Raw genomic sequence first — 15180 nt, forward strand, 5'->3', positions numbered from 1 at the left:
TTGACAGAAGGATATATAAATGCAAATAACGATATCTCCTAAACAATCAGTAGGAGGAAGAAAACCATCGAATAAATTTTTGTAGAGAATTGTATTAAGTATCTAAAATTTTTAAAATACTTTTCCGTTCAAAAAATTATATCGTCCCCCTCAAGCCATAACCATGAATGTGCAAATTAATTTTTTTTTTTTGCATTGCTTCCTTCATTGGTAAATAATTCGCCAATCTCTGTTGTTCAACCAACTTTTGGGTACGTATCCCTTATTGCAAAATAATCACAATTGGAACTACAATCAAAACCTTTACTTGCATTCGTTCCGCAGCATGGCACCTTTTTGTGCATTTTGCTTGAGATAAAAAGCATTTCTGTAACTCATTTCTAGGATTTCTCGTAGGGTCTTTAAATATTTGTTCAGCATAGGCTCGTGCGAATCTTTAGATAACAGTTTTCCATATTGGACTTTTTTACAACGAACACATACGGCACCATAAAGACAGCGACTAAAATCAAGATAAGAAAAATTAGCGAATTTCACCTAAATAATCAACAAAGAAAAAAGGAACTTTTTTGATTCTGTTTTGGTTTATGTTTTCAAAATTTAACATTACATTAAAAATAATTACAATAAGTTGTTAGTTTTGTTTTTTGTGTATGTCGCCTCCAGGTCCACTGACCTTTTGTTTGTTCTCTCACCAACAACACTCTCAATTGTTTCAATTTGTTACTCTTATAATTGATTTAAATTTGCCTTCCAAATACTGCACTCGCTTCAGGAGTTTGTCACTTATACTAAATTCATTGTATGGTACAGGTAGCACCTTGTGACCACTTTTTTCTAGCAAATCAAAGCTCAGCTTTGTAATGCCACTCACTGATCGATGTGGTCCATGGCAGATGTCATGAAAATCAACCGACATTATAGCAACTCTGAAAAAAAAAAACAAAAAGGTTTAAAATTTTGATAAAGAATCTTAATTAAGGGATACGTACTTAATGGCATTTGGATTTTCTTTATCCAAAGGCAGTGGATTCCTTTTAGCATCGAATGCACACAGAGCATCTAAGATAGAGTATATTTATTATCCGAATTGAAGTTAAAAATTCCATCTTACCTATAAGGAAACCCATTTTCGTATTCACCAGAGGTTGCACATGATTACTCGATGGGATAAGACTCTTTAACGCATCCAACATTGCATTCAGTTGAATTTGTTTGGTTTTTGAATGAGCGATATTTAAATCAAATACAGAACTGACTTCTTTCAAGCCAGCGACTTGTTTGTTATCTGTGAGGATCTTGGCAATGCTATTCAAGTTGAGAAGCTTCATTTTAGCATTTGGCGTTAGACCGGACATTTCAGATGATAACTGTTCGATGAACTGTTCACTACAAGTTAGTTAAATAAATATATTGATTTGGGGAAGGGTTCTTTTATTTGTATGGCTTATTTGATTTTTACCTTAAAACCGAATCAAGATGAGTTGAATCGGCATAGTTAAGTAATCCCAACGCCCAAACATGATTAAGCCAATCAAATTTTTTGGTGAAATCTTCTTTGACTAGGCTTTTGAGAAGTTTTGAACGTACTTCATCGGCTGCACTACTTTGAAAGTTAAGAATTGCTGATGTAATAAAGTACGCACTTAAGTCCTGTGGCCGGCATATTTCACAATTTTTCAGTACCCATTGCGTGAGGACTTCTAAGACATCTGTAATGATCAAGAACATTTTTGTTAATTCTTCACACTTCACACAAACAAAATATAAAGATCAAGACTTGTAATCAGTTATTTTTTGTTTAAATGATTTCTTAGTCAAGCTTGTCTCGTACAGAATGTTTGGTCGATCGTTAGTTTAATTAGGCTTTAAAAAAAAAAAAATTAAGGCGTTTAGAAAAATAAAATGCACGACTGGGTCGCACGTACTTGCTCTTGTAGTTCACAGTATATTTATCTTAAATATCTATTGGAAATTAAAGATTTTGTTTAGTGTCGAGAAAAAAAAATCAAAAAACAAAATCGAAAGTTTAAAAATAAAATTCAATTTTTTTTTTTTTCAAAAATGTTTTTAAGAATATTTTTTTTTTTTATATTTTATACTTCAAAATTATGTCTGTAATGGCGTTTTCGATTGGCAGTCCGGAAGCGTCCGGAATCATTCTGAAAGCGTTTTATTCGTACAAAACTGACAGTTTTGTGTGAATAAAATTTTTTCAGAATGATTCCGGACGCTTCCGGACTGCCAATCGAAAACGCCATAAATTTTTAATAAAATTGACTTATGCTGTGATGAAATTTATGAACTTAAAATATATGTCAATTTTTGAAAAACGGCAACGCCATATTTCCGTTCTCCGCATTTTTTGAGAAAAACTAAAAACGCAGTTTTGTTAGAATCAATAAGTCTATTACGTATACCAAATTTGATCAAAATCGTTAGAGCCGTTTTCGAGAAAGTTGCAATACCTCGAAAACGTTATATGGGAGATATGCGTTAAAAAGGCGATATTAAAAAAATAAAAAACGGGTCTAGGGAATAGCGTAAAAAGCATCTGTACCAAGTTTCAAGCAAATCCATCCATCCGTTTAGGCCCTAGCTCGATGTACAGATGGACGCACACACGCACAGACCGACGGACGGCATGACGAAAACCACTTTTTTGATATTCTCCATCATCGTAATGTTGGTTTTGATTAAAACCTCAATTTTTTTTCTGTACGAAACCAATACTTGCCCTATAGAGCAAGTAAAAAAAATACTGTGGCGTATACGTATTAAATTATCCCACGCCTCTTTCCCCCCCAGATACCGCACGCGCTGGGGTCCATTTACACCGAGTATGATGGCACTTGCGGTGGCTAGTCATATCGGCACTTAAATTAGAGTTTTTTGAAGAAAAAAATAAACACGAGATAAGAGCGGGGCTGCTTATTACAAGCAGATACAAAATGTAAAAATAAATATGTAACTATATGGGAGCATGGGGAAACATACAACCATATAGAAAAAAAATTAAAATAAGGTATTAAAAAAAATTTAAAAATAAGTAAAAAAATTAAAAAAGTGTAGAAAAAAAAACAATAAATAAAATAAAAAAGCATGCTTAAGCACTTGTTAGATCAGTAAAAAAAATAAAAAGTCCAGTTTCAGTTTCTCTTTTACTATTTCACTATTTACTAATCTTTAGGTCCAAGAGGGCTATGAGATACCATATAGTAGGTTTTTTTGTGTGATCTTGCTGTTATTACAATCAAAAATATTACAATTTTTATTAACATTCCTTAACATTCTCGTAATCGGTTCATTTTTGCCATAATCAGTTCTATGAAGAGCTTGATGAAATTGCGGGGTCGTTCTGAGAGAATAGGAACTTACGTTAAAACTAATTTGCTCAAGGAGGGTGGAGTTTTCAATTACATTACATAAAATTTGGTGTATGAAAATAACATCGGCAACTTCGCGACGTTTTTTTAAAGATTGTAAGTTAACGTAACATTTATTAAAAACTTTTTTCGTTGAAAAAAATTAAAATAGGTAATTCTATTATCAAATAATTTTCTTTTAACGTGAATATTTTTCTTTACTTTTAATATGAATTGATAATTTCAAAGGGTCACAGCTCAGTCACTTTTTACATGATAGACTTCGAACGTATAGCAATTGAAAAAGGAAGATGCTTTACGGCATCATTGTCTTAAGGCTTGACAACACCGGAAAGGTATATGGTACGGCTAATTGTATGACAAAAAATTCCAAACCGAAATGTTTACGATCGAATGTTAAACTTTTTCCATACAATTATCCGTACCGCTACCGCATATCTTTCCGGTGTGGCCATACCTTTATAAGTTTCGCTTCATTATTTATGGTGTGATGCATCTTGGTTTTGGTAATTATTGAGTTATTCCGCATTTCTAAGGACTTAAAAATGCCTATCGTATAAATTTAAAAAAAAAAAAACATTTTTAATGATAATTTTAACTAAAGCATCGGTCGACATTGTACAGGGGAACAAATTAATATAAGTTTGAAAACATTGTGTTATGTACATTGTGGAAAAGGAGTTTTTGAAAAAAATAACTGTACAGTTGCGAATGATGATCCACAAGTAAGCAAATAATGAAAAAAAGCCAACTGGTATTATTATTTCCTCAAGATTAGAAAATTTTTAACAGATTTTCCACATTTTAAAAAAGGTCACCGTGGCGAATGAGTAACATATTTTATTAATATAACCTTTTTTTAAGTTGAGCAACTTTTTTACGTGAAGCCACTTTTGTGCAAAAAACTGCTGTAATTTTTGAGAGGACTAAGCTCTCTTTCCAAGAAAAAAATTGATTAGAAGATTGAAATTAATGACATTTGGTAGAAAAAATATATCGCTCAAGTTATCACCTCACGAGTATGTTATTAAGTTTATAGAATGAATTGTATCTAAATTCACTTAAAAAAAAAAACAAATTCACTTTTTACAAACAAGGAAGTTCTAGTCGTTATTGAAGAATATAAGACCATAGGAGCGCACGGAAATTGTTGTTGCCAACAATGCAAAATTTCCGGGGGAAAGTATGAGATGCTGTTAGCTTGACTCTTGTGGATTGTAAGAAAAAAACCAATCGCCACGGTAAATGATCCAAATTTATGCCGTAATTTATCCCCAGATTTCTCTAAGTTGTTGAATTTTCAATGACAATAATAAATAATTGATAGCATCGCTGTCGAATTGGACATATGTGTGAAGAAAATTTAATAAAATTGATTATTGAAAACAGTAGTTTACGGTGTATTGTTTCATGTAAAAGATGGATGAAAAGTGTGACGTATGCATTGAGGGAAAGCACTGAATTAAAAATCTTAACTTTTCGACTCATTTTTAACATTCAAGGCCCTGATAGAATACCAATGTGGAACAAATAAATCTCCAAGTGGCATTCCAAAAGAGTAAAGTTTCAAACAAATTCCTGCAAAAACTCCAAGGTCAAAAATACTGAATAATTGGTATGTGTTTTTTCCTTTTCTGGCGAGTACGTCAGCTTCACAGTTTCTAGGATGTTTATGTCCCGATACAAACAAAAAGGAAAATTGAAAATAAGAAGATCGACAACCGCAAGCGGATACGGACCCCAATGACTTGAGGGTGGCTTAGTTATCATAGAATATGTCTGAATTGAATATCAAGTTTTCTATAAGCCAAGATCAAATTTCTATGACCGCCAGCTATTTAAAGCACGCTACAGTGGTTGGGAAGACGGTAGGAGATACTAAGATTTAATCGTTGTAAGAGTAAATGCCGCCACTAAACCCATCTTCCATGTTTGAGCGATTTGTATATAAATTAATAGATTTATACTTCAAGGATTCGGCGTCATCCCATTTTGTTTTAAATCGGAAAGTGACCGTAAAATTATTTCCAAATACCAAGTAAAGAGTGGTTTATTCGGAGTGACTAGGGATTGATCCGAAAGAATTCTGAATAGAAGTATGACCAATGAAGTTATTAGTTCATTGAGAAATAGCTCCGAGTTTGTTTACGAAAATATTCGATAAGTTAAGTTGAGAAGTATGTATTGTACAACAGCAGAAGTCCAACGGAAATATAGTGGACTTTGTTGAGCCTATCACAAATTGCAACGCCTAAATGGGTATCCCTATTGTGACCGCTGCCTACAGTCAGTAAGTTTCTTAATGGATTTTTTCTAGAGAATAGGGCTGTTGTGGTTTCGTTCAGTTCTGTAAAAATAAGTGGAACCCCTTGATTGAGGAAAGTCTAAATTAAAACTACCTTAGAGGGTTCTAAAGGCAAAGACTTCTGTAACTCTAAGGCTTATAAAATATTTCAAAAATAGAAAAGAAAACTCACCCAAATCTCTGTATTTCAAAATTCCCAAACTAGTCAGTATCGAACCAACAACAGCTGATTTATCTGTCTTCGGAAGTGCAACTTGAATATCCGAACAAATCTTTGCCGCCAACACAGAATCCTGAAAATTCAAGCTAGCCATAGCGAATAAAACATCAGCACTCTGCTTAATATCCAATTGCTCCGTACTGCTACTTATATTATAAGCAAGAGATCTTAATAAAGGTGTGCTTCGTCGCTTTCGCTGTGCCAAAGTACTCATCACTTTAACCATTTGTGGCACACTTATACTAGCAATTAACTTTGCCGCTTCATCATCTCCAGCCACACCTAAAACTGTATTCAAATCATCTGTCCGGAAACCGGATATACGTTTGTTTCCGTTGTTATTGTTGTTATTTTTGTTATTATTAACTGCAGCATTTGCTGCACCAAAACCATTTCCATTTCGTGGAAAAGTTTTCCCCAATATTTTACAAACTTTGATAAACCTGGAATCATTTTCAAATTCTGACAATCGTACACGATTTGCCGAACTCCATTCAGCCAAAATTGAGACAATTTTCAAAGCATGTTTTCTGGAAATTGTCGACGTATTTTCTGATACAGATAACAAACCATTTACAGTTTTTGCATTCAATATTCGTTCATCGATATTATTTGATTTTGGAGAGGAGCTGGAAGCTGCTCCAGAGGAAGCAGCAGCTTCACCAGATTGATTAGTGTCATCTTCTTTTAATGACTGAAAAGCTGCCGCAACAATTCGACCTATCAAATAATAACAAATCCTTGAGAAAATCTCAATCAAATGGAGCCCATTTTTTAACTTACTTTTTGGAGTCTTATCATTTGATTCTGCGCTAACTGACTGCTCTGAAACTGTCGTTGTTGTGGAGCCAATTGTAGCCGTTTTAATAGATGAACTATAGGTACGTCTTAGCCAATGGGTGGTGAATCCACTAGCAATTCTTTGGAGCCCCAACATTTCTATTAAAAAAAAAAGATACAAATCAAATGTGTGTAATGCCGCAAGTTTACATAACCTTTTGTCAGAGAAATTATTCTTATTTATTTAAAAATACAATTTGATATAAAAGAAAGATGTTATTTATTTTGTAGATTTATGTTATATGTTTCATTTTTTGTATTTATTTAATAGAATCAAATGAAATTATTGTGAAATAATTTACTTTAATTTAAAAAAAAAATATATCCAATATGAGCTCACGGGAAAGATGTCAAAAATTTGTGAAGAAAAACTAGACTACACATATTTGACAAGTATGACAGGAGATATGTCAAAGTGGCGCATGTTTATTTCGAAAAAATTGGGAAATGTGTTCCGGGGTTTGGAAAAAAAAATGTATTATTGAATTTTATGTTCGAAAATATAATTATGGCTAATGTCGAATTCCTTTCAATTTTTTGAATCGCCTCAAAAAAATCGAATTTTTGGTGTTAAAAAGGAACATGAAAACAGACCGAATTCTTTTTGCGATTGTATGTGTGTCATTTGACAACAATTTTTACACGAACGTCAAGCTGAAACCAAAACAATTTCTGCAAAATAAAACCAGAGATTCCTTTGATCAATAATTTTGTTTATTTTCTTCGGTAATATAGATTTATTTTAATCAGAATCAAAGGGAAATTGCAGTTATTATTAAGATCTGAGTGAAGATGAAGTAGAAGGTTATTATTTTGGTCGTATGCTGTGGTTTTACAGAGAAAAAATTTTCTGACGACAATTACGAGAAGAAAAGTCACAGTAATTTTACTTTTTCACAAGAAATATGCCAGGAAAAAATATATTTTGATCGCACATTGTTTTTTTTTATTTATTTCATATTTTTCCGCAATAAAAATACGATATTGAATTAAAATTTACTCTTTATTTGAAGTTGGTGTTCTCAAATCAACAAATAACACGAAGAAAACTTTCAGCTTGACGTTTGAGAAATGTCAAATGTTACAAGTGTGTGTGCAAATCCGTGTAAATCTCTCAAAAAAGAGGGATTAAAAAAAATTCGAATTCTGCTTCGTTTGAGGCGAATTTTTTTTCTATGGAACATGATTTTCAGAAAAAATTCGCTTCGAGATCGCCGAAAATTCGATTTTTTAATTGAAAGGAATTCGACATAAAACAGATGTGCGGCACATCTGCACGCATCGCTGCACCCAAAATACATGTGCATCACTTTTTAAATTATTTATGCCGATTTCTGTCAAAAAAAAATTGATAACCTTGATTTCTTTTATAATTTTTTTTTGTAAGAAAACGATAAAAATGAATGAATAAGCGGTTAAAATGGAAGAAATAATTAAATTTATAAAACAAAACAAGATGGTTAAGTTTTTTTTTATGAATTCTATTAGTTCTTCCATTTTAAGAAAATCAAAACGAGCGTCATTTGAATTTTTGAACGATAGATTGTGTCAACTGCCAATATCAGTAATTTTTTTTTTTTTTTTTTTTACACTTCAGAAATTTCTGATGTAGTAGCTTAGAGCAAGCTACGATCTACAATCAGAGGCTCATCATAAGTGCATGTGTTAGTGGTTAGTAAACAACACATGCACAAAAAATATATACTACGATACAAACTAACAATAAACAAATATTACATTAAAAATTACTACAGACATCAAAAAAGAATTACGAAAGTGGAGCACTGGTCCGAAAACTTGTTTTCAATCCCACCTTACTTATGGTTAAGTCGATATAAGACGTATTTAAGTTGAAAAGTTTACACATACGATTAAGAGGTTCATGTATGCCATAGTTTGTTCTATGAAAGTCAACGTGTAAAAGTTCAAATCTTCGAAGGTGGTGAGACCCTCCGCGATAATTAATCCCGATACAGGCTAACAAGATTGGAGCGTCAATGTGTCCATTAAGAAGTTGATGGAGAAATATTAGATCATTATTAACTCGCCTTTCATATAGAGTTTGAATCTGAAGAAGTTGGATCCTTTGTTCATATATGGAGGCAGGTTATAGGGATCAGACCAAGGAAGTCCCTTTAGTGCGAATCGTATGAAATTATGTTGAATTGATTCAATACGACTTTTATGAATTTCATAAAATGGAGTCCATAATTGGGAAGCATATTCGAGATGGGGTCGTACGTAACAATTATATAAAGAAAGTGTAACATAGGGGTCGTTAAATTCCTTTGCCCAACGTTTTATAAAACCGAGCATAGAGTTCGCTTTATTTATTATGTAGTTGATGTGTTCAGTGAATTCTAAATTTGAGCTAAAGTGAACACCCAAGTCCCTGAAACGGTCAACCCGACAAAGTTGCTGTTGCAAAATGCAATAATCAAAAACACTCGGTATTCGTTTCCTAGAAAAAGTAATTGTCTGGCATTTACCTAAGTGATAGACCACTTTTTCCACACCAAACAGTAATGCCAAATAGGAAGTATTTTGTATTTTTGTTGAAACTTGGCATGGAATTTAGAAAAAGAGACATATGATGCAGCTCTGCGCTGCATGCAGATTTTTCTCCCATAAGAGCCCGTGTTATTTTATTTTGCCGCAGGGAAAAACTGCACGTCTGTTTTGACCATTATTTTGTTTCGGAGCAGGGAAAAAAACTGCACGTCTGTTTTGGCCAGACGCTATTACTACTTTTTATAAAGCTTGTATTTAATTTGCTTCAGAATTTTATTGCTTAAAGCCATACAAAATTTCGTTAACGAAATCTTGAACGAAATTAAATTTGTTTTGTTTTTGCTTTAAAACTTATTTTTGGATGTTTTTTCTTGAGTTTTTTTATTTTTTTTTTTCATAATTTTTACTTTGCTATAATACCTGATGGTATTTTTTTTGTTAACATGAGCGCTGTTGACTTTGGAGACTTGAAAATTTTTTAAATGAAATTTTCCATACAAAAATTCGATAACGAAATCTTGAACGAAAAATTTCGTTTTGCTTTTCGTTTTTCAGTACGCAGCTCTAGCGAAAAATCGGAGAGCTTTCACTCATTTGTCACTTACTTTTTACTGTCCTATGCATTCTTCTTGACTCCAAGAGCAGTGTTGACGGTTTTTTTTTTTACTTTTAATTCATTTATTTCTTAAAAATGGATTGAATCGAATATCTTTCATAAATCATTTTCAGGCAGCTCTAAAAGTAATTGCTTCGGCCATGATATTCGCAAATTTGATTCAAAAGCTTATCACTGTGGTTTGAAGGCAATAAAAAAGCGGACGAATTGACTCGGCACGGATCGGTGGAAAATCGTTAGTGGAAAGAGTAAACATTCCCATAGGAGCCATGAAGACAATATCTTTTCAAATCATTTAAAAAAGACAACAAATATGAGCCGCCACAGATTGACTAACATCCAGAACAAATGATTTGTCCTTTAGACCTAAGCAAGATCTAGAAAGGATTGTTACGGTGTCAACAGGACATTGGCCGATACCACACAATACTAACTATATTGCGTAGTTGTTTGGACCAGTGAGTTAAAGTGAGTTCCTAGTTTTCAGGGGAGTTGTTTAGGACCATTTTTTTTTTTATTTTTAACATTACTTAATCATACAAATTAACTTATTACTCAAAGGTTTCATCAGTTTTGTTATCAAAATGGCGAGCGTGCGGTGCTATCCGCCCTAACTGGGTAATCAAGCGAATGGACTACAAACTGCATTCTCTATTTTAAGTGAGCCAATTAATAACAATGTATTGTACTAAAAAAAAATACATGGTCCTGGGAAATACTATGTTATAAATAAAATTTTAAACCTTAAACTTAAACTTAATAGGCTCAAGAATTTCAAAAATTCAGTTTTTCTCTTCTAAAGTTTGACTAAGATACTTACTTACATACATAAAATATGTTTATTTCCAAATTCCAAAGTTATTAACCTAAGCTGAAAAGATCAATACAAAATAGAAAAACAGAAAAATATCCTCCAAAAAGTTAAAAAAAAAGACATTTTGTTTGCTGGAATTAAAAACTCGAAAAGGTGTTGTTTTATTTAACGCAAAAATCTGTAAAATAAAAGAAAATTAATTAATAAAATATTATATATAAATAAATTAATAAATAGTTAAGCCAATAAATAGGCATATCGAACAAACGATAGCTATTATTGACTTTTTGTCCATTTTTCGCTTCAATATCCGCTGAAATTTCCAAAATTTAGTTTTTACCCACTGTAAAAACAGATTGAATTTCTGAAATTAAAAAAAAACATAGCAATCAATAATTGTCAAATAAATAAAAAATATTATTAAAAAAATTAAATATCAAAATTCAATATTTATATATTTACCGAAAAATGGACCCTCCTGCGAATCCTGACCACCCTCGTCCTGGTCACAATGACATTTTGCTGCGGGAAATATATTATTCCTAAGTTCGGCTTGAAAAAAAAAGAAAAATAAGAACATATTTCAAGATTTTCAAGAAATAAAATTTAACAAATATCAAAATAGTGGCTTACCAGGACATGTGGCCCATCCCCGATTATTTCGATGGGCTGCAATGGTATCGGCATGGTAATTTGTTCCTAAATATAATAAATTTCATAAATTTTTAACAATTTATTTTATATATTATTCAGCTTACCAAATTATTGGGCCTATCAAACCAGGTCCTTGGATTGGACCACTCCCTGCCGCGGAACTGAATTAAAAATAAAATATAATTAAAAACCATTGTTTTAACATTACAAATAATTAAACTTACATGTCTTATAAAAGCTCTTTCCATTAAATTTTCCATTCTTTTATTTCGATTTCTTTTTTTTTCAATTTATTTTTAACTATCGATTTTTTTTTTTTTAGCTGTATTTATCGATTTTCACTTTTTCGTCCGATGACACTGAAAATATTCATCAAAATTGCTGCTTAGGTACAACTTTTGGCAATAAGTGGATGTGAATTGTAAGATTTAAAAAAACAAAAAATCGATTTACCAAAATTAGGTTTGGGTCTTTACTAAACAAAATACCGATATATTTTTTTGGTAATCGATTTCGTATGGATGATTAAAGAATTGTTGGACTGCCTTAAGAGTTAACTGTAAAAGAAATATTGGCAAATTGTTAAGAGACATCAACTGCACTTTTCCCATTTATTGAGACTTAAGTTGAGTTAAAAGCTAAAGTGCAATGGGCATCAAAGTGGTAAAAATGCATTAGATGCACTTTTTTCAAAAATGTTCAAAACAGCTAAACGGTAATTCTTTCGTTGAGTTAGGAACAAAAATGCAATGGCATTGCATCAGAAATGGTAAAAATGCATTAGATGCTCTTTTTTTCAAAAATGTTCAAAACAGCTCAACGGCAATTCTTTCGTTGAGTTAGGAACAAAAATGCAATGGCATTGCATCAGAAATGGTAAAAATGCATTAGATGCTCTTTTTTTCAAAAATGTTCAAAACAGCTCAACGGTAATTCTTTCGTTGAGTTAGGAGCAAAAATCCAATGGCATTGCATCAAAAATGGTAAAAATGCATTAGATGCACTTTTTTTCAAAAATGTTCAAAACAGCTCAACGGTAATTCTTTCGTTGAGTTAGGAGCAAAAATGCAATGGCATTGCATCAAAAATGGTAAAAATGCATTAGATGCACTTTTTTTCAAAAATGTTCAAAACAGCTCAACGGCAATTCTTTCGTTGAGTTAGGAGCAAAAATGCAATGGCATTGCATCAAAAATGGTAAAAATGCATTAGATGCACTTTTTTCAAAAATGTTCAAAACAGCTCAACGGTAATTCTTTCGTTGAGTTAGGAGCAAAAATGCAATGGCATTGCATCAGAAATGGTAAAAATGCATTAGATGCACTTTTTTTCAAAAATGTTCAAAACAGCTCAACGGTAATTCTTTCGTTGAGTTAGAAGCAAAAATGCAATGGCATTGCATCAGAAATGGTAAAAATGCATTAGATGCTCTTTTTTTCAAAAATGTTCAAAACAGCTCAACGGTAATTCTTTCGTTGAGTTAGGAGCAAAAATCCAATGCCATTGCATCAAAAATGGTAAAAATGCATTAGATGCACTTTTTTTCAAAAATGTTCAAAACAGCTCAACGGTAATTCTTTCGTTGAGTTAGGAGCAAAAATGCAATGGCATTGCATCAGAAATGGTAAAAATGCATTAGATGCACTTTCTTTCAAAAATGTTCAAAACAGCTCAATGGTAATTCTTTCCTTGAGTTAGGAACAAAAATGCAATGGCATTGCATCAGAAATGGTAAAAATGCATTAGATGCACTTTTTTTTCAAAAATTTTCAAAACAGCTCAACGGTAATTCTTTCGTTGAGTTAATGGTAAAAATGCATTAGATGCACTTTTTTTTCAAAAATGTTCAAAATAGCTCAACGGTAATTCTTTCGTTGAGTTAGGAGCAAAAATGCAATGACGTTGCATCAGAAATGGTGTAAAAATGCATTCACGACAGACAATTTTAGTTCTATAAAGCTTTACAGATGCAATTGTTGCTTCTGTAAAGCATTATAGAAGCAAAATGGTGCCCTTAATTATGAAAGTGGACTAAGTCACTCCTAAAAATGGCATCAAATCTAGACTAAAAATAATTATTATTTAAGGGGTAAAGTTTATTTGAAAGCGAAATTACAGTAAATAAACATCTTTATTGCTCCTCTAGTGATTTCATAAAAAAATTAAATTAAATCGTTATAAGAAAATTATTATGTAAGTTTTTCTTTAAACAATGCAAAAAGTGACTTAGTCCACTTTCATAATCAAGGGCACAATTGTTAGTAGGGTTTGATGCACTTTTTTTCAAAAATGTTCAAAACGGTAACTCCTTCTTTGAGTTAAAAGCAGAAATGCAATGACGTTGCATCAGAAATGGTAAAAATGCATTAGATGCACTTTTTTCAAAAATGATCAGAACAGACCAACGGTAATTCTATCGTTGAGTTAGGAGCAAAAATGCAATAGTGTTGCATCAGAAATGGTAAAACTGCATTAGATGTCCAAAAGAGCAAAAGTACAATGGCGTTGCATCAGAAATGGTAAGAATGCATTTGATGCACTTTTTTTTGAAAATTTTCAAAATCGTTAAACAGAAAATCTTTTGTTGAGTTAAGAGCAGTTAATTATATAATTATTGAACCAAAATAAACATCTTACAGAAATTGTACCAATATAATGTATTTTTAATTATACATATTTTGTACTTCGTTCATGAGTTTAGTTCAATTTATCACATGTCCCAAAAATTATAAGGGGTATTCACGATCTGGTGCAACAGGCCTAGTAAAAATGTAAAATTTTATTTTTTTACAATAGATCGTGAACGCCCCTCTTCTTATCTATAGTAAATATTGAAGCATGAATGATGTTTTTTTTCCTCCGCCGTTGCTTCTTCTTTTTTTCCATTTTTTATAATTTAATTCTTTGTTTTGTTCGGGTTAATTAATTTTCACTAATTATTTTACATCAAAAGAAACTAAATTACGGGACAAACATTATAAACAGAATAAAAAAGATAAACTGTTTATCATGGGCGACGCCAGATGCCATCTGTCAAAAATAATTTTACTCTATTGTATTTTTATTTTGGAATAGGGTTAGGGTAGGTATAGCAAAAGTGCAAGACCATTGTAAAATTTCAATCCATATATTTTGTTGTTGTAGTGTTGTAAGATTTTACACTTTTGCACTTTTGCAATGATACTAGACCAGTTGCATCGGATCGTGAATACCCCTATAAATTTAATATTTTAGTATTGTGATGAGCATCAGTTTTTCTTGTTAAATCGAGTTTCCAAATAATCTAAACCTTGAAGTCGTGTTAAAACTGTGAAAGGAGTATTTTAGTAACAATTAAGTAGAGTTTAGGAAATTATCCCCTTTCTTCTCCCCTTCCTCTCTATAGCCTCATTTTATTGGTATTATTATTACTTTTTAAATCTTTTGTTCATTTTTCTCTTTTATCGTCACTAAATAGCTAGAGCGTAATAAGCAAGAGTATCACCTCCATTTAAGTCACGATTAGATTCCCACAGGGATTTGGCAAATTTCCCTCCCAAATTCACAGAGGTTGCCGTACAATTGACCCCAGACGTAAGTATTTTTTAAGGTTTATTGTTTGCTTGTTTTTCAATTTGTTATATGTATTTTGCTTTTCTTAATGAATGAAAAATTTTAATATAACATAAAGCTTCAAAAGGCTTTAAGCTTTGACGTATGTGAATTGTTTTTTATTAATTTTATTTTTCAAAAATTCTCTGTAATACGTTTGTGCCTGGCTACATGGTGATTTTTCAATCGCCTAAGCAGTGAGTTTGTAGGCAAAAGGCATGAGGAGTGAAGGGGGAAGATGCT

The 15180-nt window shown here is 32.0% G+C and overlaps 1 protein-coding gene and 2 long non-coding RNA genes across 4 annotated transcripts; 1 reads left to right on the forward strand and 2 right to left on the reverse strand.

Moving 5' to 3' along the window:
• Positions 1-553: 553 nt before the first annotated feature.
• LOC129916996 (FAST kinase domain-containing protein 4) lies at positions 554-7142 on the reverse strand. Of its 2 annotated transcripts, none has more exons than XM_055997296.1 (7): positions 7054-7142; positions 6695-6850; positions 5864-6631; positions 1463-1712; positions 1115-1389; positions 993-1062; positions 554-929 (listed from the first exon to the last, which is right to left on the reverse strand). In XM_055997296.1, the coding sequence occupies exons 2-7, from the start codon at positions 6846-6848 to the stop codon at positions 716-718; spliced, it is 1731 nt and encodes a 576-aa protein (XP_055853271.1). In that variant the 5' UTR covers positions 6849-6850; positions 7054-7142; the 3' UTR covers positions 554-715. The 2 variants fall into 2 exon arrangements, with proteins under 2 accessions (XP_055853271.1, XP_055853270.1); XM_055997295.1 differs by having other exon boundaries at positions 7092-7110.
• Positions 7143-10948: 3806 nt separating this feature from the next.
• LOC129916998 (uncharacterized) lies at positions 10949-11399 on the reverse strand. The gene is made up of 3 exons (XR_008772577.1): positions 11326-11399; positions 11155-11244; positions 10949-11056 (listed from the first exon to the last, which is right to left on the reverse strand). It is a non-coding gene; the product is annotated as an uncharacterized LOC129916998 (long non-coding RNA).
• On the forward strand, positions 10962-11598 carry LOC129916997 (uncharacterized). Its single transcript, XR_008772576.1, has 2 exons — positions 10962-11380; positions 11446-11598. It is a non-coding gene; the product is annotated as an uncharacterized LOC129916997 (long non-coding RNA).
• The last annotated feature ends 3582 nt before the right edge of the window (positions 11599-15180 follow it).

This window comes from Episyrphus balteatus, chromosome 3 (assembly GCF_945859705.1).
Source record: "Episyrphus balteatus chromosome 3, idEpiBalt1.1, whole genome shotgun sequence".
Lineage (NCBI taxonomy): Eukaryota > Metazoa > Arthropoda > Insecta > Diptera > Syrphidae > Episyrphus > Episyrphus balteatus.